This window comes from Bubalus bubalis, chromosome 6, assembly GCF_019923935.1.
Source record: "Bubalus bubalis isolate 160015118507 breed Murrah chromosome 6, NDDB_SH_1, whole genome shotgun sequence".
NCBI lineage: Eukaryota > Metazoa > Chordata > Mammalia > Artiodactyla > Bovidae > Bubalus > Bubalus bubalis.
The window spans coordinates 278,961-299,540 of NC_059162.1; the positions used below are offsets into that span (position 1 = coordinate 278,961).

Genomic DNA, 20,580 nt, shown 5'->3' on the forward strand with positions numbered 1-20,580 from the left:
TGGCTGGGAGGTCACTTCTCAGCGGCAATGGCCCCTGAGGCCCTGCACCTAGAGAGGGCTCCTGCACTCCCAGGGAACGTCAAAGCAACCTCCACATGACTGTTCAGTCACGTTTGCCCTGCAGGATAGAGCTTGTAAGCCTAGGTCTGTCTGCACCGTGCTCAGATCCTATGGGGAGAGCACCCTGTGCACCCACCTGGTTCCCGGGCCTAGGGGCTGAAATTCACATGTTTCTCCTGGGGAGCCCTAATGCGGGGTGGCTCAGCAACTGCTTGCAAAGGCATCCCGTTGCTGTTTGCTTCCTTCTGCCATAGCTAGCTTTCCTCCCTGCTTTGGCATTTGGCAAGCCAGGGAGCAGACAGACACTCCTCCCCAGGGGCCCATGGGAGGTGCCAGGTGCCCTCAGCCAGGTGACCCCAGCATGGCACCTTGCCCCCTCAGACACACTCCCATAGCCTCCTTCCCCATGGGCAGGACTGCACTGATCTAGGAAACTTCAAGGCTTGGAGAGTGCAGGCAGACACATGGCCCTGACTCAGGAATTGAGGCCCTCGGATAGGCCCGGAGGTCTGGCATCCGAGGAGCCACACACTTGCTGCCAGATAGAGTCCTGAAAACCCACTCTCTATGGCTACTGTTCCTGCCTCCAAGGAAAAGAGCTTCCCCAGCCACGTACAGGCAGAGGGTCAGACCCGGATGGGAAGTGCTGGCTGGGAGGTCACTTCTCAGTGGCAATGGCCCCTGAGGCCCTGCACCCAGGGAGGGCTCCCACACTCCCAGGGAATGTCAAGGAAATCTCCACGCTGCTCTTTCATCATGTTTGCTCTGCAGGAGAGAGCTCATGAGCCTAGGTGTGTCTGGAATGTTCTTGGATCCTGTGGGGAGAACACCCTGGTCACCCCCCTGGATCCCGGGTCTAGGGGCCCAAACTGGCACTTGTCTCCTGGGGAGCCCTAATGTGGGGCGGCCCAGCAACTGCTAGCAAAGGCATCCAGTTGCTGTTTGCTTCCTTCTGATGGAGCTAACTTGGCTCCCCACTTTGGGATTTCTGAAGAAAGGCAGAGGCCCGCAATGTTCAGCTGGGGACCATTGAAGGTGCAAGATGCCCTCGAACCAGTGACACCAGTATGGCACCCGGCCTCCTCAGACACATTCCCACACCCTGATTCCTCATGGGCAGGACCGCTCTGAACTAGAATGTGTTTGCAAGGCTTGTAATGTGCAGGGAGACACACGGCTCTGACTCTGGATTTGAGACCCTCAGAGCTGACCTGGAGGTCTGACTTCTGAGAAGAGAAACTCTTGCTGCAAGGTTGAAGCCTAAAACACAATCTCTCTGGATGCCTTTCCTTCCTCCAATGAAGATAGTCTTGCCAGCCACCCATATACGGAGAGTCACACACAGCTTTAAAGGGCCTGCTTGTAGTTATTTTTCAGTAACAAATGCCTCTGAGTCTCTGCAGTTAGGGAGGGCTCCCACACTCCCAGGGAACGTCAAAGCAATCTCCAAACATCTGTTCCTTCATGTTTCCTGTGCAGGAGAGAGCTAATGAGCCTAAGTGTGTCTGGAACGTTCTCGAATCCTACAGGGAAACACCCTGTGCATCCACCTGGATACCGGGCCTGGGGGCCAAAATTCACCTTTTTCTCCTGAGGAGCCCTTGCAGGGTGCAGCCTAGCAAGTGCTTGAAAATCCATCCAGTTGCTGTTTGCTTCCTTCTGACAGAGCTAGCTTAGCTCCCGCTTTGGAATTTCTGAAGCAAGGGGGAGACCGGCAACTTCTGAGCTGGGGCCTGTTGTAGGTGCAAGGTGCCCTCGACCAGGTGACGCCAGTATGGCAACCAGTCTCCTCAGACACACTCCTGCATCCTGATTCCTCATAGGCAGTACTGTTCTGACCTAGGAATGTGTTTGCAATGGTCCAAAAGTGCAGGGAGAAGCATGTTCCTGACTCTGGAAGTGAGGCCCTCAGACCAGGTCTGGGGGTCTGACATCTGGCAAAACACTTGCTGCAAGTTAGAAGCATTAAAACACAATCTCTGTGGATGACTTCCCTTTTTCCAAGGAAGATAGCTTTGTCAGCCTGCAGCGTACTGAGTCATACATAGCTGGAAAGGGCCTGTTTGGAGGACATTTTTCCGCGGCAAAGGCCTCTGAGGCTCTGGGCCTAGAGACGGCTCCCACACTCCCAGGGAACGTCAAAGCAACCTCCAAACGTCTGTTCCTTCATGTTTCCTGTGCAGGAGAGAGCTAGTGAGCCTAAGTGTGTCTGGAATGTTCTTGGATCCTGCATGGAAAACACCCTGTGCCTCCACCTGGATGCTGGGCCTAGGGGCCAAAATTAGCCTTTTTCTCCTGGGGAGCCCTAGCGGGGTGCGGCCTAGCAAGTGCTTGAAAATCCATCCAGTTGCTGTTTGCTTCCTTCTGACAGAGCTAGCTTGGCTCCCTGCTTTGGAATTTCTGAAGCAAGGAGGAGACCGGCAACTCCTGAGCTGGGGCCTGTTGCAGGTGCAAGGTGACCTCGGCCAGGTGACCCCAGTATGGCACCCAGCCTCCTCAGACACACTCTTGCAGCCTGATTCTTCATTAACAGTATCGCTCTGACCTAGGAATGTGTTTGCAAGGCTCAAAACATGCAGGGAGACACACAGCCCTGACTCTGGAATTGAGGCCCTCAGAGCAGGCCTGTAGGTTGATATCGGAGAAGCGAAACACTTGCTGCCAATTAGAAGCCCAAAAATACAATGTCTCTGGATGCCTTTCCTTCCTCCAAGGAAGATAGCTTTGCCAGACTCCTGCATACTGAGACTCATGTATGACTGGAAAGTGCCTGCTTGGAGGTCATTTTTCAGTGGCATAGGTTTCTGAGTCTCTGCACCTAGGGAGGGCTCCCACATTCCCAGGGAATGTCAAAGCAACCTCCAAACGTCTGTTCCTTCACATTTCCTATGCAGAAGAGAGCTAGTGAGCTAGGGGTGTCTGGAATGTTCTTGGATCCTGCAGGGAAACACCCTGTGCATCCACCTGGTTGCCGGGCCTAGGGGCCAAAATTCTCCTTTTTCTCCTGGGGAGGTGCGGCCTAGCAAGTGCTTGAAAATCCATCCAGTTGCTGTTTGCTTCCTTCTGACAGAGCTAGCTTGGCTCCCTGCTTTGGGATTTCTGAAGCAAGGGGGAGACCCCCAACTCCTCACCTGGGGCCCATTGGAGGTGCAATGTGCCCTCAACCGGGTGACCCCAGTATGGCACCCAGTCTTCCCAGACACACTCCCATGGCCTGATTCCTCATGGGTAGTACCACTGTGACCTAGGAATGTGTTTACAAGGCTTGGAATGTGCACGGAGACACACAGCCCTGACTCTGGAATTGAGGCCCTTGGAGTAGGCCAGGAGCTCTGACGTATGAAAAGCGTAATGCTTGGTGCAAGTTAGAAGCCTGAAAACACTGTCTCTGGGGATGCCTCTCCTTCCTCCAAGGAGATATCATTGCCAGCCTCATGTGTACGGAGAGTCACACACGGTTGGAAAACACCAGCTTGGAGGTCATTTTTCAGTGGTATAGGCTTCTGAGTCTCTGCACCTAGAGAGGGCTCCCACACTCCAAGGGAACATCAAAGCAACTTCCAAACATCTGTTCCTTCATGTTTCCTGTGCAGGAGAGAGCTAATGAGCCTAAGTGTGTCTGAAACTTCTTGGATCCTACAGGAAAATACCCTGTGCCTTAACCTGGATACAGGGCCTAGTGGCCAAAATTCACCTTTTTCTCCCAGGGCGATCTAACAGGGTGCAGCCTAGCAACTGCTTGAAAATCCATCCAGTTGCTGTTTGCTTCATTCTGACAGAGCTAGCTTGGCTCCCCTCTATGGGATTTCTGAAGCGGGGGGAGGCCCACAACTCCTCAGCTGGGGCCCAAAACACAATCTGAGTGGATGCCTTTCATTCCTCCAAGGAAGATAGCTTTGCCATCCTCCTGCATACTGAGAGTCACATAAGGCTGCAAAGCGCCTGCTCAGAGGTCATTTTTCAGGGGCAAAGGCCTCTGAGGCCATGCACCTAGAGAGGGCTCCCACACTCCCTGGGAACCTCAAAGCAACCTCCATACGTCTGTTCCTTGATGTTCCTGTGCTAGAGAGAGCTAGTGAGCTTAGGTGTGTCTGGAATGTTCTTAGATCCTGCGTGGAAAACACCCGATAAGTCCACCTAAATGCCAGGCCTACAGGCCAAAATTCGCCTTTTTCTTCTGAGGAGCCCTAACAGGGTGCAGTCTAGCAACTGCTTGAAAATCTATCCAGTTGCTGTTTGCTTCCTTCTGACAGAGCTAGCTTGGCTCCCCGCTTTGGGATTTCTGAAGCAAGGGGGAGGCCCACAACTCCTCAGCTGGGGCCCATCAGAGTTGCAAGGTGCCCTCAAACAGGTGACCCCAGTATGGCACCCAGTATCCTCAGATACACTCCCGCAGCCAGATTCCTCCTGGGCAATACTGCTCTAACCTAGGAATATGTTTGCAAGTCTCGGAAAGTGCAGGGAGACATATGGCCCTGACTCTGGAATTGAGACTCTCAGTCCAGGTCTGGAGGTCTGACATCTGAGAAGTGAAACACTTGCTGCAAATAGAGGCCTGAAAACAAAATCTCTGTGGATGCCTTTCCTTCTTCCAAGGAAGATAGTTTTGCCAGCATACTGAGAGTCACACATGGCTGGAAAGCGCTTGCTTGGAGGTCATTTTCCAGTGGCAATGGCTCCTGAGGCCCTGCTCCCAGGGAGGGCTCCCACACTCCCAGGGAACATCAAAGCAAACTCCAAACGTCTGTTCCATCACATTTCCTCTGCAGGAGAGAGCTAGTGAGCCTAGGTCTGTCTGGGACATTCTTGGATCTTGTGGGGAAAACACCCTGTGTGTCCACGTGGATACTGGGCCTAGGGGTAAAAATTCGTATCCAAGTCTTTAGAGTATCTTTACTATTATTATTTTGAATTATCTTTCAGGTCGATTGCTTATTTCCTTTTTGTTTATTTGGTTTGTGAGCTTCTCCCTTGTTCTTTCATTTGTGCTGTATTTCTGTCTTTTCACTTTTTTTCTTGCTCTGCTTGAGGTCTCCTTTTCCTAGGCCTTAGGGTGTATTCCTTCTTTTTGGTTTTTGCCTTTGGAGGGAAATGTTGGTTGAGTGGTTTGTGTTAGTTTTCTTGCTAGGGGTGACTTGTGCCTATTTTCTAGTTGGAGGAGATCAAGAAGGTCATTAGAGAAATAATAGGACATATACACACACTTTCACATAGAGTTATAACCAAAGTATTCTGAAGAAAAGAGTACAGGAGATTATCTTGGTGAACAAGGGAAACCAAAAGGGATATCAACCAATTAAAAGAAGAGCTAGCTAATGTTCAACCTGGAAAACTAAGCCTGAGCAGGGTGCCAACTGGGAAATATAGCAAAGAGAGCTCAACAATTTAACTTACAAAAGAGAAAGAGTGAAAGCAAAAGGGAAGAGAAAGAGAAAAAAAGAGAAGCGAGAGAAAAGAGAAAGGGAAGGGGTGGAAAAGGTTAACAAAGAGAGTGAAAAAAGAAAAAATAGAAAAGCAATGATAAATAGCTCTATGTGAAAAAGATTCTTATATAGTCGGGAATAGCAGCAGCCAATAAAGATCTACAAGAAAACAGTCAAATATACCAAAAACAAAATCAGAAAAAAATCACACACAAAAAAAAAAAAAATGGTGACAAAGGAAAAAAAAACCTTTAAAAAAATTTAACAAGAAAAAGAAGGAAACTCTACAGCACTGCAAAGGGCTAATGTGAAGGTGGAAATATGTAGGGGGAAAAAATAGTGTGATATATAAGAAAAACTTTAAAATACTTATCAAGATCATAGTTCTTGGTTGTAGAGTCTGCCCCCATAGATGGGGCTGGGTTAGTGTCCTGTGATGTTTTCCTCGTTGGGGGAACTTGTGCCTGCGTTCTGATTGATGGAGCTGGATCTCGTCTCTCTGAAGGACAGTGCAGTGTACAGTAGTAGGTTTTGGGATGTCTATGGATTCAGTATGGCTTTGGGCAGTCCTTCTGGCTTTGGCAGTGTTAGACATGTCTATTTCCATAGCCACTATCAAAGTGGCCCTCTCAGCATATCTTTCACTGCTGCCAGCCCCCTTACTTGTCCCTGGAATCTTTGCTGGTTCTTCTGTTCCCCAGTCCTTCTCTGCATTGCAGGCCAAAACTTGCTAGTTAGGGGCTTGAGTGGATCTTTTCTCAGGTCCCCAACCCTGCCCTCTGTGTCACTGAGAATTGTGTGGGATTCCCTCGCCTGCTGAGCTTGCCCTCTCTGTCATGGGGCTTGTGTGCACTTGTCTCAGCTTCCTGGGCCTGCCTTCTGCATTGTAGGACTTGTGTGCACTTGTCTTGACTCACTGGACCCACCCTTTACTTCACAGAACTTGTGTGTTCTTTCAGTCCCTGGGACCCACTTTCTGTGCCACTGGCTTTGTGTGTGCTGGAGAGGTTTGTATGCCACACCTCTCTTGGTGCCCCAGGCTCGCCCTTTGTGCTGTGTGGCTTCTGTGGGCTTCTCTCGGTTCCCCAAGCCTGACATCTGGTTGGGGCCAAGTCCGTGAGTTGTTATGGGCTGAGAAGTGCAGTTTTCTCTGTTTCATGCCTTCTAATCCTGTGCTTTGCCCTGTTTTCTGAGATTCCACAGCTCCCCTTTGGGCCCTCCTGTGAGGGAGCTTCCCAGTGCATGGGAACTCTTCCTGCTTCATGACTCTCTCCCTCCCTCAAGGCATAAGCTCCCATCAGGAAGTTCTCTTGTCTTTTCCCCTTTTTTGTCTCCATTCTCTCTCCTACCTCATTCCAGGGAGCTTAGCCTGCCCCCCTGGAGGCCTGGGGTCTTCCGCTGTCACCTAGAGGTTGCTTTGTAGGAGTTGTTCCATATTTTGATGAATTTTTGATGTTATTTGTGGGGAGGCTGACAATCTCCCTGTCTTACTGATCCACCATCTTCTTCTGCTCCCAAGCCATACATATATACATACATTTACACAGTCTTTGACTGTGTGGATCACAACAAACTGTGGGAAATTCTTAGAGAGATGGGAACACTCTGCCACTTTACCTGTCTCCTGATTAACCTGTACACATGTCAAGAAGCAAGTTAGAACAAGACATGGAACAATGAACTGGTTCCAAATTGGGAAAGGAGTATGTCAAGGTTGTATACTGTCATCCTGCTTTTTTTACTTATATGTAGAGTATATCATGCAAAATGCCTAGCTGGATGACTCAAAAGCTGGAATGAAGATTGCCAGGAGAAATAACAACAACCTCAGATATGCAGATGATATCACCCTAATGGCAACAAGCTAAGAGGAACTATGGAGCCTCTTGATGAAGGTCAAAGAGGAGTGTGAAAAAGCTGGCTTAAAACTCAACATTCAAAAAACTAAGATCATGGGATCTTGTCCCACCACCTCATGACAAACAGAAAGGGAAAAAATGAAAACAGTGGCAGATTTCATTTTCTTGGCCTCCAAAATCACCGTGAATTTTGACTGCAGCCACGAAATTAAAAGATGCTTGCTTCTTGGAAGAAAAGTTTTGACATACCTAGGCAGCAGAAACATATGTAAAAAGCAGAGACATTACTTTGCCAACAAAGATCTGTATAGTCCAAGCTATCATGTTTCCAGTAGTCATACATGTATGTGAGAGTTGGCCATAAAGAAGGCTGAGCATGGAAGAATTGATGCTTTCAAACTGTGGTGTTGGAGAAGACTCTTGAGTCCCTTGGACTGGAAGGAGATCAAACTAGACTATCCTAAAGGAAATCAACCCTGAATATTCATAGAAAGGACTGATAGTGAAGCTCCAATACTTTGGCCACCTAATGCAAAGAGCCAACTGATTAGAAAAGACCCTGATGCTAAGAAAGATTGAAGGCTGTAGAAGAAGCAGTCAACAGAGGATGAGGTGGTTGGATGGCATCACCAAGTCAATGGACATGAGTTTGTGCAAACTCTCAGAGATGGTGAAAGATAGGGAAGCCTGGCATGCTGCAGTCCATGGGATTGCAAAGAGTTGGACATGACTGAGCAACTCAGCAAGAACCATTATACCACTCATGATAATGCAGTATCAGTGGGAGCCTTGGGGTTGTTTTCCTGCAACTAGACAGTCTCATCTGGGTGTGATGTGAGACAATAACACCTGAAGTTTGTTGTTCATATCCAATCTACTCCATAATCTTGTTTTGGTTGCTGTCACTGCAGAAGATAAGGTGCTGCAAATGGAAGCAGACTTTTCAGTGCTTTTGTGGCAATCTCAGGACTTTGACTTTAATCCAGAACGTATGGAGATTTGAAGTTGCTTCAAACCTACTTTCAAAGCCACCATCATTTGCGATCTCAAGCAGTTGATCCTCTTGTAGCACAGACAAAGTAGATTCACCTGGCTTATTCACAGATGGGTCATGGATCCATTCCTTCCCAGTTCAGGGGTCTTTTGTGGTTGGGAAGTAATGCTCAAACTCTTTTGAAAGCTGAGATAGGTGACCATGCACCAGCTGGGAGATAAAACCCTAGTTCAGTCCCTTTCAAAATCTCTACTAATATGCGAAATCTGTCAAAAATATGAAAGATCACTCATCACTCCCCATAATTCCAGTTTGGCTTTGAATGCAGCTACTTTATTTGCTGACTTGAACACAGTTGTTCTCTCCTGAAGTAACAGAGTTCGTTGAGCAGGTTGAATATGTTAAACAAGAAAGGAAGTTTTGTGACCCATTCTTTATTTTGCTAGTGGTGAATGTTTTTCTAAAATAAATCTCTGGAGCAGTTATAACTCAAAAACTCTGGCCAGTCGTCTACCTTTAGAAAGCCATCTCACTTCGTGTATAAAAGAAGATGTGTGTGCTCTGCATTCATCTCCACAAAGCTGCATGAACAGATGTGACTAAGGTTATGTACTTTAACGTGGTTGATAATTTTAATCACAGCCCACAAAACATTGTTAATACAGGTAACGTTTCTTGGCTAGTCAGCATTTCTCTGTAGATGATATAGGCTGTGTTCTATGGTCAGAAGCTACCTTTTTGTCCCAAGTAGTGAAACCAAAAACAGTTCAGTTTTCCTGATATGTAATCATTCAAAGACTTGAATAATTCTGCAGCTGTGATGTTAGTGACAAAAGTGCACATAACATATGCACACTTTCCTGGAAAATATACTGAAAAGGAAGTGCAGACATATTTGATGAAGTGGTGGCCTTCAATAATTCCTTCTGTTCTTTGTGTTTATGTTTTTTTCTTTTGAAAAACTCCAAAGACTTTTTTTCACTTTTTAAAAGTTTTAATTGGAGGATAATTGCTTTACAATATTTTGTTAGTTTCTGCCATACATAAACATGAATCAGCTATACATATGGCCCTTCCCTCTTGAACCTCCCTCCCATCTCCTACCCCATCCCACCCCTCTGTGTTGTCACAGAGCACCAGATTTGAGCTCTCTGCATCATACACTGGTTATCGATTTTAGGTGGTAATGTGTATGTTTCTGGAGAAGGAAATGGCAACCCACTCCAGTACTCTTGCCTGGAAAATCCCATGGGCGGAGGAGCCTGGGAGGCTGCAATCCATGGGGGTCACAAAGAGTTGGACCGACTGAGTGACTTCACTTTCACGCATTGGAGAAGGCAATGGCAACCCACTCCAGTGTTCTTGCCTGGAGAATCCCAGAGATGTCAGAGCCTGGTGGGCTGCCGTCTATGGGGTCGCACAGAGTCAGACACGACGGAAGCGACTTAGCAGCAGCAGCAGCAGCAGTATATGTTTCAATGTTACTCTTTCAATTCATCCCACCCTCTCCTTCCTCCACTGTATCCACAAGTCTGTTCTCTATGTTTGCATCTCCACTGCTGCAAAAGATTGTCTTTTAATGCAGGGTACTTAGTCTCCATGTGGCAAAGAAGTTTTGAAGGTTTCATGGCTTCATCAGTTAGCCAGTCACCACATATTATACAAAGTGGGCTTAGAGAATGTGGCTCACCTGTTGCAATGAACCCATAGTTTAGGACTCTTAGTGTTCTTTAAAATCCAGCTTTCTTTTTGTTGACAGTCTTAGAGTCTTCTGCTATCTCATCATTGGGTCTTTCCCCCTGTTCAAAGAAGCTCTCCAGAGACATTTGTTTTTTACTCATTTTGGCTAGGTTAGCTTGTGGGCTTATCAAAACTGTGACTGAGACAAGTGCAGTGAATGAAATAGTCATGGATAGAAGTGATAAATAAAATAATATGTGAGCTATGCATGCACTAAAATAAGTGTCAGATTTTGATTTAAAGTCTGCCACCAGATGCAGCTTAATTGTCACTTGCCATTCACTGATAGGGTTTTGATATGAGTCTGTAAACAATTGATTTATTATGGTATCTGTGCAGCCAAACCTCTTTGCTAATGATGATCTCCATTTGTGGCCACTTCCCTGTGCTAGCTTCACCACCTCAGCTCTACCTCAGATCATCAGGCATTAAATTCTCATAAAGAGTGCTCAACCTAGATCCCTTGCATGCACAGTTGACGGTAGGGCTCACCCTTCCATAAGAATCTAATGCCTTTGCTGATCTGACAGGAAGTGAAGCTCAGAGTGTAATGTGAACAATGGGGAATAGCTGTAAATACAGATGAAGCTTTGCTCACTTACCTGTCACTCACCTCCTGCTGTGCAGCCCAGTTCCTAACGGGCCATGGACTGATAGTGGTCCATAACCTGGGGGTTGAGGACCTCTGTTCAAGTATGTTTCACTTGTTATTATACAATTATGATTTATCATATAGCTTAATTTTTATAATAATACTTTGCTTAGAATATCTTCACCTTTGCTTATGAAAAACATGGCCTATACTTTGTTTTCTAATGTCCTGGTAGAATTATGGTGTCAGTGTAATGGTGGCCTCACAAAAGAAACTGAAAAATATTTCATTTTTCTCCACAAATGGCAAATGCAGATTATTTATGAGTTAAAATTTTTTTTAATTATTTGGGTATTTTATAATTGCAGACCTATAGTTTTGTTTGTGGAAAGTTTTTGTTGCTTCTGTGGTTAGTTGGTCTGGCTTTTTAATTATGTTTTTTTCTTTTTTAAAGGTTTATTTATTTTTTAATTGAAGGATAATTGCTTTACAGAATTTTGTTGTTTCCTGTCAAACATCAACATAAATCAGTCATAGGTGTACATATGTCCCCTTCCTCTTAAACTTCCCTCCCATCTCCCTCCCCATCCTACCCCTCTAGGTTGATACAGAAATCCTGTTTGAGTCCCTTGAGTCATACAGCAAACTCCCTTTGGTTATCTATTTTATTTATGGTAATGTAAGTTTCCATGTTACTCTCTCCTACATCTGGACCTCTCCTCCCCTCTCACCATGTCCATATGTCTGTTCTCTATGTCTGTTTCTCCACTGCTGCCTTGCAAATAAATTCATCAGTACCATCTTTCTAGATTCTATATACATGTGTTAGTATACAACATTTATCTTTCTTTTTCTGACTTCACTCTGTATAGTTGTCGCTGCTGATGCTGCTGCTAAGTCGCTTCAGTCGTGTCTAACTCTGTGCGACCCCATAGATGGCAGCCCACCAGGCTCCCCCGTCGCTGGGATTCTCCTCCAGGCAAGAACACTGGAGTGGGTTTCCATTTCCTTCTCCAATGCATGAAAGTGAAAAGTGAAAGTGAAAGTGAAGTCGTGTCCAACTTTTCACGACCCCATGGACTGTAGCCTACCAGGCTCCTCCATCCATGGGATTTTCCAGGCAAGAGTACTGGAGTGGGTTGCCATTTCCTTATCCAGGTATAATAGTCTCTAGGTTTATCCATCTCATTAGAACTGACTCAAATGTGTTCCTTTTTATAGCTAATTATTAATTAATTAGCTATGATTTATTTAGTAGATATATACATTTTTCTTATTTTATTCTATTTTTATGTGTCAATTTTGATACATTGGTATTTATAACATACTGAATTTTGACCTCTGTTGTTTAATTATTAGTCCTAAATATTTCACAAAGTTCTCTAAGTACCTTGTCAAGGTCTAGTTCAGTTCAGTTCAGTCACGCAGTCTTGTCCGACTCTTTAGGACCCCATGAATTGCAGCACGCCAGGCCTCCCTGTCCATCACCAACACCCAGAGTTCACTCAAACTCACATCCATTGAGTCAGTGATGCCATCCAACCATCTCATCCTCTGTCGTCCCCTTCTCCTCCCGCCCCCAATCCCTCCCAGCATCAGAGTCTTTTCCAATGAGTCAACTCTTCGCATGAGGTGGCCAAAGTACTGGAGTTTTTTTCAGCTTTAGCATCATTCCTTCCAAAGAAATCCCAGGGCTGATCTCCTTCAGAATGGACTGGTTGGATCTCCTTGCAGTCCAAGGGACTCTCAAGAGTCTTCTCCAGCACCACAGTTCAAAAGCATCAATTCTTCGGCGCTCAGCTTTCTTGACAGTCCAACTCTCACATCCATACATGACCACTGGAAAAACCATAGCCTTGACTAGACGGACCATTGTTGGCAAAGTAATGTCTCTGCTTTTCAATATGTTATCTAGGTTGGTCATAACTTTCCTTCCAAGGAGTAAGCATCTTTTAATTTCATGACTGCAATCAACATCTGCAGTGATTTTGGACCCCAAAAAAATAAAGTCTGACACTGTTTCCCCATCTATTTCCCATGAAGTGAGGGGACCAGATGCCATGATCTTCGTTTTCTGAATGTTGAGCTTTAAGCCAACTTTTTCACTCTGCTTTTTCACTTTCATCAAGAGGCTTTTTTAGTTCCTCTTCACTTTATGCCATAAGGATGGTGTCATCTGCATATCTGAGGTTATTGATATTTCTCCTGGAAATCTTGATTCTAGCTTGTACTTCTTCCAACCCAGCGTTTCTCATGATGTACTCTGCATGTAAGTTAAATAAGTGGGGTGACAATATACAGCCTTAACGTATTCCTTTTCCTATTTGGAACCAGTCTGTTGTTCCATGTCCAGTTCTAACTATTGCTTCCTGACCTGCATACAGGTTTCTCAAGAAGCAGGTCAGGTGGTCTGGTATCCCCATCTCTTTCAGAATTTTCCAGTTTATTGTGATCCACACAGTCAAAGGCTTTGGCATAGTCAATAAAGCAGAAATAGATGTTTTTCTGGAACTCTCTTGCTTTTTTGACGATCCAGAGGATGTTGGCAATTTGATCTCTGGTTCCTCTGCCTTTTCTAAAACCAGCTTGAACATCTGGAAGTTCACAGTTCACGTATTACTGAAGCCTGGCTTGGAGAATTTTGAGCATTACTTTACTAGTGTGTGAGATGAATGCAATTGTGCAGTAGTTTGAGCATTCTTTGGCATTGCCTTTCTTTGGGATTGGAATGAAAACTGACCTTTTCCAGTCCTGTGGCCAGTGCTGAGTTTTCCCAATTTGCTGGCATATTGAGTTCAGCACTTTCACAGCATCATCTAAGTGCTGTATAAAGAATTCTTCTTAATTGATTTCTGATACTGGATATTTGTGGTTTCTTCCTTGTTCTTTAGTTTTACTAGTAGTTTATTAACTTGAAGAATAACTATTAATTTTAGAAATATTTGGAAATTTAGAAAACTATTAATTTTAGTAACAGTTTATTAAGCCTGCAGAATCCACGTGGACAGAGGAGCCTGGCAGGGTACAATCCATGGGATTGCAAAGAGTCAAACATGACTGAGTGACTAAGCACAGCACAGCATGGTGACTGTATGCTTAGCTTCACAAGAATCTGGCAAGATGTCTTCCCAAGCAGCTTTACCATTTGGAGTCCCATCAGCAATGAAGAAGTTTTTCTGTTGTCTTACATCCTCACTAGCAATTGGTAGTCTCGGTTTTTATTTCTTAGCCATTTTAATAGATGGATAAGCATATCATTGTTGTTTTCCTTTGCTTTCTCATTTAAAATGCATGATGCATTTTATTTTCCATAATTCCCCAATGTTGAGCACTTTATATACGCTTTGGTAAGATGTCTATTTACATATTTGTCTACTTGTTTCAATTCAGGGATTTTTCTCTTACTGTGAAGTTTTACTGGGTTTTTGTTTTTTGTTTTTAGTATTTTTAATGAAAGTCTTTCCTCACATAATGTGTTTTGCAAATATATTCTAGAGACTTACCTTTCCATTCTTTGAATATTTTCTGTGTTCCACAGAGTGTATATTTTAGATTTAATAAAGTCTATATTACTGATTTTTCCTTCATGGATCATGCTTCTCATGTTGTATATAAAAATTAAACATCAAACTAGCTTATGTAAATTTTCTTATGTAAAGTTTCCCACCATAATTTTTATAGTTTTGTATTTAAGTTGATGTTGAGAGAATTTATGTCTAAGGTCCAAAGTTTGTGTCTATTTCTTTTATTATGACTATCCATTTGTACCATCACCATTTGTGGTTGATGATTAAAGACTAACGGGCAAGAGATTAAAAACTAAAGGGTTTCTCAGATGGCTAAGTGGGTAAAAAATTTGCTTGCAATGAAGGAGACATGAGTTCAATCCCTGGATAAGGAAGATCCCCAGGAGAAGGAAATGGCAACCCACTGCAGTATTCTTGCCTATGAAATCCCATGGACAGAGAAGCTTGGTGAGTTACAGTGCCTTGGGTCCAAAAGTTGGACACAACTTACACCTGAAACTAATATAATATTGAAAGTTAAATATACTTCTATTTTTAAAAGATATGCATTTATTAGAGTTACACTGTCCTTACTTATCTTCACAATTTTATACTTAGAAATGAGTTTTTAAAGCTCATTTTATTTTTTATTAAAGTATAGTTGATTTACAAAATTGTGTTAATTTTAGGTATACTGTATATATAATTCATGTATATATATTTGAATTTTTCAGATTATTTTCCCTTAGAGGTTATTACAAGACTAGTTCCCTGTGCTAAACTAAAGGTCCTTGTTGATTATCTATTTTACATATACAAGTGTATATACATGTTAATTCAAAACTCCTAATATATCCCTCCCCCATTTCCCCTTTGGTATTCATAAGTTTGTTTTCCATGTCTATGGGTCTATTTCTATTTTGCAAAGAAGTTTGTGTCTTCTTTTTACATTCCAACATATAACCAATATCATATCATATTTGTCTTTCTCTAACTTACTTCATTTAATATGATAATCTGTAGGTCCATCTATGTTTCTAGAAGTGACATTATTTCATTCTTTTTTAATGTCTTTGTAATAGTCCATTCTTGGTTATTGCAAATAGTGCTGCTATGAACATTGGGGTGCATGTATCTTTTCTTTTTAGAAGTTCTAAGAATGTGTTGGGACAGAGAGTATTAAAACAGCACAGTATATACAGCAGAAACTAATACAAAGTTGTAAAGCAACTATATTTTAATAAGATATTAATTTATATGTGAATATAAATTTATATAGACATATTTATCCATATATATAAGTAAACACAATATTCCATTAAAAATACTTACAACTTACTGTGATACATGGAATACACTATTTAAAGTCATATGTATAAAAGGCATTTATAGTCATAAAGTCTAATTCTGTTTTGTAAATAAGTTCATCTGCATCATTTTTTAGATTCCTCATATAAGTGAAGAAACAGGTAAACATGACACCAACAAAGGAAACTAATAAAATGCCAATATTCCACCCTGAATAATAGGAGATCAATGAATTGTCTGACAAAGAATTCAGAATTATCCTCTTAAAGGCATTTAGAGACCTATAAACACACACATAGCTACTTGAAATTAAGGCACAATGCATAAACAAAATGAGAAGTTCAACAAATAAATGAAAACTACCCCCCACACACACACACACACATAAAACCAGAAATCCTAAAGCAGGAAAATGAAATAGTTGAATAGAAAAAACTATTATGCCCTTGAACAGCAGCTCACAAACTCTACCAAACAGAAAAATGAATCCATGAACTCAGCTGATTGTTTGAAATTACCAAGTCAGAGGAAAAAATAGACAAAAATGAAAAAGAATGAAGAAAACCTAAAGCAATTAAGGGACACCAGTAAGAGAAACAATTTATTGCAAGTCCTAAAAGGAGAACAGAAAGAGAAAGGGGCAGAGAGTCTATATAATGGCTGAAAACTTCCAAAACATGGAGAGAGAAATATGGAGAGAGACCTATGAGAGCCACAGAACCCCAAAATAAGTTGAACTTGAAAAGGGCTACCCCAAGAGATGTTATAATTAAATTGTCAAGCTGCTCCTGCTGCTGCTGCTAAGTCGCTTCAGTCATGTCTGACTCTTCATGACCCCATGGACTGTAGCCTACCAGGCCCCCCCATCCATGGGATTTTCCAGGCAAAAGTACTGGAGTGGGTTGCCATTTCTTTCTTAAATTGTCGAGTCAAAGGCAAAGAGAGAATTTTGAAAGAAAAGGAAAACAACACACCATATACAAGGGGAGCCTCCATAAGGCAAGAAGCAGATTTCTCAGCATAAACTACAAGCCAGGAGAGAGTGAAATGATGCATTCAAAATATTGGGGAAAAAAATCATACTATGCAAAACTGACCTTCATAAACAAAAGACTTTCCATGAAAAAAAAAAAAAAAAGCTGAGGCTTTCCATCACCACTAGACCTACCTTACCAGAAATGCAAAATGTTGTACTTCAAACTGAAATGAAAGGATGCTAATTAACATCATAAAAACACAAATATAAGAAAACTCACTGAGAAATTTAAGTACATAGTCAAAGTCAGATTGTCTGATGTTGTAATGGTCGTGTGTAGATAATTTACAACTATCAGAAAGTTAAAAGTGAATATTGAAAGTAACCATAACTCTAATAATTTTATATTGGATACACAATAAGAAAAACAAATTATATCAGTAACCTGAAATGTAAGGTGAAGGCATAAAACTGTAAACTTTCTGTATGCTATTAAATTATCAATTAAAACAGGATATTATATTTTATGTATCATAGTAACTACAAAGGAAAAGCCTGAAGTCCGTAAACAAAATATTATGAAGAGTAATCATCCCATCATAAAAGTTATAAAATCACCAGAAAATTATTAAATCATGCAAGACATCAAAAGACAAGAAGAGAGGAAGAAAGGAGAAAATGGATTTGCAAAAGATTCAGAAAACAGTTTTCAAATGGTGACACGAAGGAGGCAGTCCTAAGATGGTGGAGGAATAGGACGGGGAGACCACTTTCTCCTCCACAAATTCATCAAAAGAACATTTAAACGCTGAGTAAATTCCACAAAACAACTTCTGAATGCCAACAGAGGACATCCGACACCCAAAAAAGAAGCCCATTGTCTTTGAAAGGAGGTAGGAAAATATATAAAAGACAAAAAAAGAGACAAAAGAGGTAGGGACAGAGCTCCATCCTGGGAAGGGAGTCTTAAAAAGAGAGAAGTTTCCAAACACCAGGAAACACTCTCACTGCCGAGTCTATGGCGAGCCTTGGAAGCACAGAGGGCAACATAACAGGAAGGAATAATAAATAAATAATTAAAACCCACAGATTACGAGCCCAACGGTAACACCCCCAGCAAAGAAGCAGCGCAGATGCCTGCACCAACCACTAGCAAGCAGGGGCTGGGCAGGGAGGCGCGGACTGCATTGCTTAGAGTAAGGATGGGCCTGAATGCCCTGAGAGCAATCTGAGCAAACTAACTTGGGCTAGCAAACCCAAGTGGGATAGCTACCACGCGAACAGCCCTAAGACACCACCAGGCCTGCGCACAGAACAAAGGACTGAACAGAACTAGCCGGCCACAGACCATCCTCCTCCGGTGACAGGCAGTCAGAGCCAGAAGGGGGCAATCGCAGCCCCAAAGAGACATTATCTACCAAACTACAAGCAGGCTTCTTTGCTAACTAAGACTTCTTGGGGTCCTGGACAGTCAACATCCACCTGAGAAGGTGCACTGGTTGTACACCCAGAAAACCGAGCATCAGGGACTGGGGAGGTGATAAGTCGCAGCGACCGCACTCGCCAAACACCTCATCACCTGAGCTGCTTGGACCTGGGAAGGGCACAAAACGCAGGCCCAACCGAGTCTGCGCCTCTGAGGACTACCCGAGTGCCTGAACCTGAGTGGCTTAGACCTGGGAGGTGCATGCAGCCCAGGGCCGGCCTTGGACGTTTCCCGGCAGAGCAACCTAGAGCCTGAGCAGTGTGGGCAGGGAGGGCACACACACCATGAGCGGGGGCAGGCCCAGTGTGGCTGAGACACTGCAAGCACACACCAGTGTTATTTCTTTGCAGGGTCCCTCCCTCCCCACAGTGCGACTGAACAAGTGAGCCTAAAAAAAGTGTCCACCACCGCCCCCTTTGTGTCAGAGAAGAAATCAGACACTGAAGAGACCAGCAAGCAGAAGAAGCTAAAATAAAGGGAACCGCCTTGAAAGTGACAGGTGCAATAGATTAACACCCTGTCATTAGTACCGACTACATAGGAAGGGGCCTATAGATCTTGAGAAATATAAGGCGGACCAAGGAACTATCTGAAAATGAACTGACCCCACATTGCCCACAACAACACCAGAGAAAGTCCTAGATATATTTTTACTATTTTTACTATAATTCTTTTTTTAAATTTTTTTTAATTTTTAACTCCTCTATTACTTCTTTAATTTTCATTTTTATAACCTACTGCTGCTGCTGCTGCTGCTAAGTCTCTTCAGTCGTGTCCGACTCTGTGTGACCCCATAATCTACTATTACTTTGCATAAAAACAGACCCTATTTTTTAAAACAAACTTTATATATATATATTTTATACTTTTTGTGACTTTTCTTTTTTTTCTTCTTTCTTTTCTTTTCTTCTTTTCTTTAATATTGTATTTTTGAAATTCCAAACTCTAGATTTTTAATCTTTGCCTTTTGGTGTTTGTTATCAATTTTGTACCTTTAAGAACCCAATCTTCAGTACCCATTTTTACTTGGGAGCGAGATTACTGGCTTAACTGCTGTCTCCCCCTTTGGGCTCTCCTTTTTCTCCACCAGGTCGCCTCTGTCTCCTCCCTACCCCCTGTCTTCTCTACCCAACTCTGTGAACCTCTGTGTGTTCCAGATGGTAGAGAACACTTAGGGAACTGATTACTGGCTGGATCTGTCTCTCTCCTTTTGATTCCCCCCCTTTTATCCTCCTGGCCACCTCTGTTTCCTTCCTTCCTCTTCTCTTCTCTGTATAACTCCATGAACATCTCTGAGCAGTCCAGTTGTGGAGTGCACATAAGGAAGTGATTACTGGCTAGCTTGCTGTCTCCTCTATTGATTCCACCTCATCTCATTTGGGTCACTTCTAATTCCCTCCTCCTTCTTATCTTCTCCATGTAACTCTGTGAACCTCTCTGAGTGTCCCTCACTGGAGAAACTTTTCATCTTTAACCTAGATGTTTTATCAATGGTGCTGTATAGAAGGAGAAGTCTTGAGACTACTGTAAAAATAAGACTGAAAACCAGAAGCAGGAAGCTTAAGTCCAAATCCTGAGAACACCAGAGAACTCCTGACTCCAGGGAACATTAATTGACAGGAGCTCATCAATGCGTCCACACTTACACTGAAACCAAGCACCACCCAAGGGCCAACAAGTTCCACAGCAAGACATACAACGCAAATTCTCCAGCAACACAGGAACGCAGCTCTGATCTCCAATATACAGGCTGCCCAAAGTTACTCCAAAACCATTGACACCTCATAACTCATTACTGGACACTCCATTGCACTCCAGAGAGAAGAAATCCATCTCCACCCACCAGAACACTGACACAGCTTCCCTAACCAAGAAACCTTGACAAGCCACCTGTACAACCCCACCCACAGTGAGGAAACTCCACAATAAAGAGAACTCCACAAACTGCCAGAATACAGAAAGGCCATCCCAAACTCAGAAATATAAACAAGATGAAGAGACAGAGGAATACCCAGCAGGTAAAGGAACAGGATAAATGCCCACCAAACCAAACAAAAGAGGAAGAGATAGATAATCTACCTGATAAAGAATTCTGAATAATGATAGTGAAAATGATCCAAAATCTTGAAATCAAAATGGAATCACAGATAAATAGCCTGCAGGCAAAGATTGAGAAGAAGCAAGAAAGATTTAACAAGGACCTAGAAAACTTTTTAAAAGAGTCAATATATAATGAATAATGCAATAAATGAGATCAAAAACACTCTTGAGGCAACAAAGAGAAGAATAACAGAGGCAGAAGATAGGATTAGTGAAGTAGAAGATAGAATAGTAGAAATAAGTGAATCAGAGAGGAAAAACAAAAACGAATTTAAAGAAATGAGGACAATCTCAGAGACCTTCAGGACAGTATTAAACACCCCAACATTCGAATCATAGGAGTCCCAGAAGAGGAAGACAAAAAGAAAGACCATGAGAAAATACTTGAGGAGATAATAGTTGAAAACTTCCCTAAAATGGGGAAGGAAATACTCACCCAAGTCCAAGAAATCCAGAGAGTCCCAAATAGGATAAACCCAAGGCGAAACACTCCAAGACACATATTAATCAAATTAACAAAGATCAAACACAAAGAA

General features: G+C 43.0%; 1 protein-coding gene across 1 annotated transcript in view; it reads right to left on the bottom strand.

The window, feature by feature from the left end:
• Nucleotides 1-1,728: 1,728 nt before the first annotated feature.
• Nucleotides 1,729-20,580, bottom strand: part of LOC102415697 (alpha-1,3-mannosyl-glycoprotein 4-beta-N-acetylglucosaminyltransferase C) — a 28,041-nt gene continuing 9,189 nt past the window's right edge. Inside the window, exon 3 of the mRNA XM_044944747.1 lies at nt 1,729-1,899. Coding sequence (XP_044800682.1) covers nt 1,729-1,899 — 171 coding nt within the window. The remainder of the gene's footprint in view (nt 1,900-20,580) is intronic.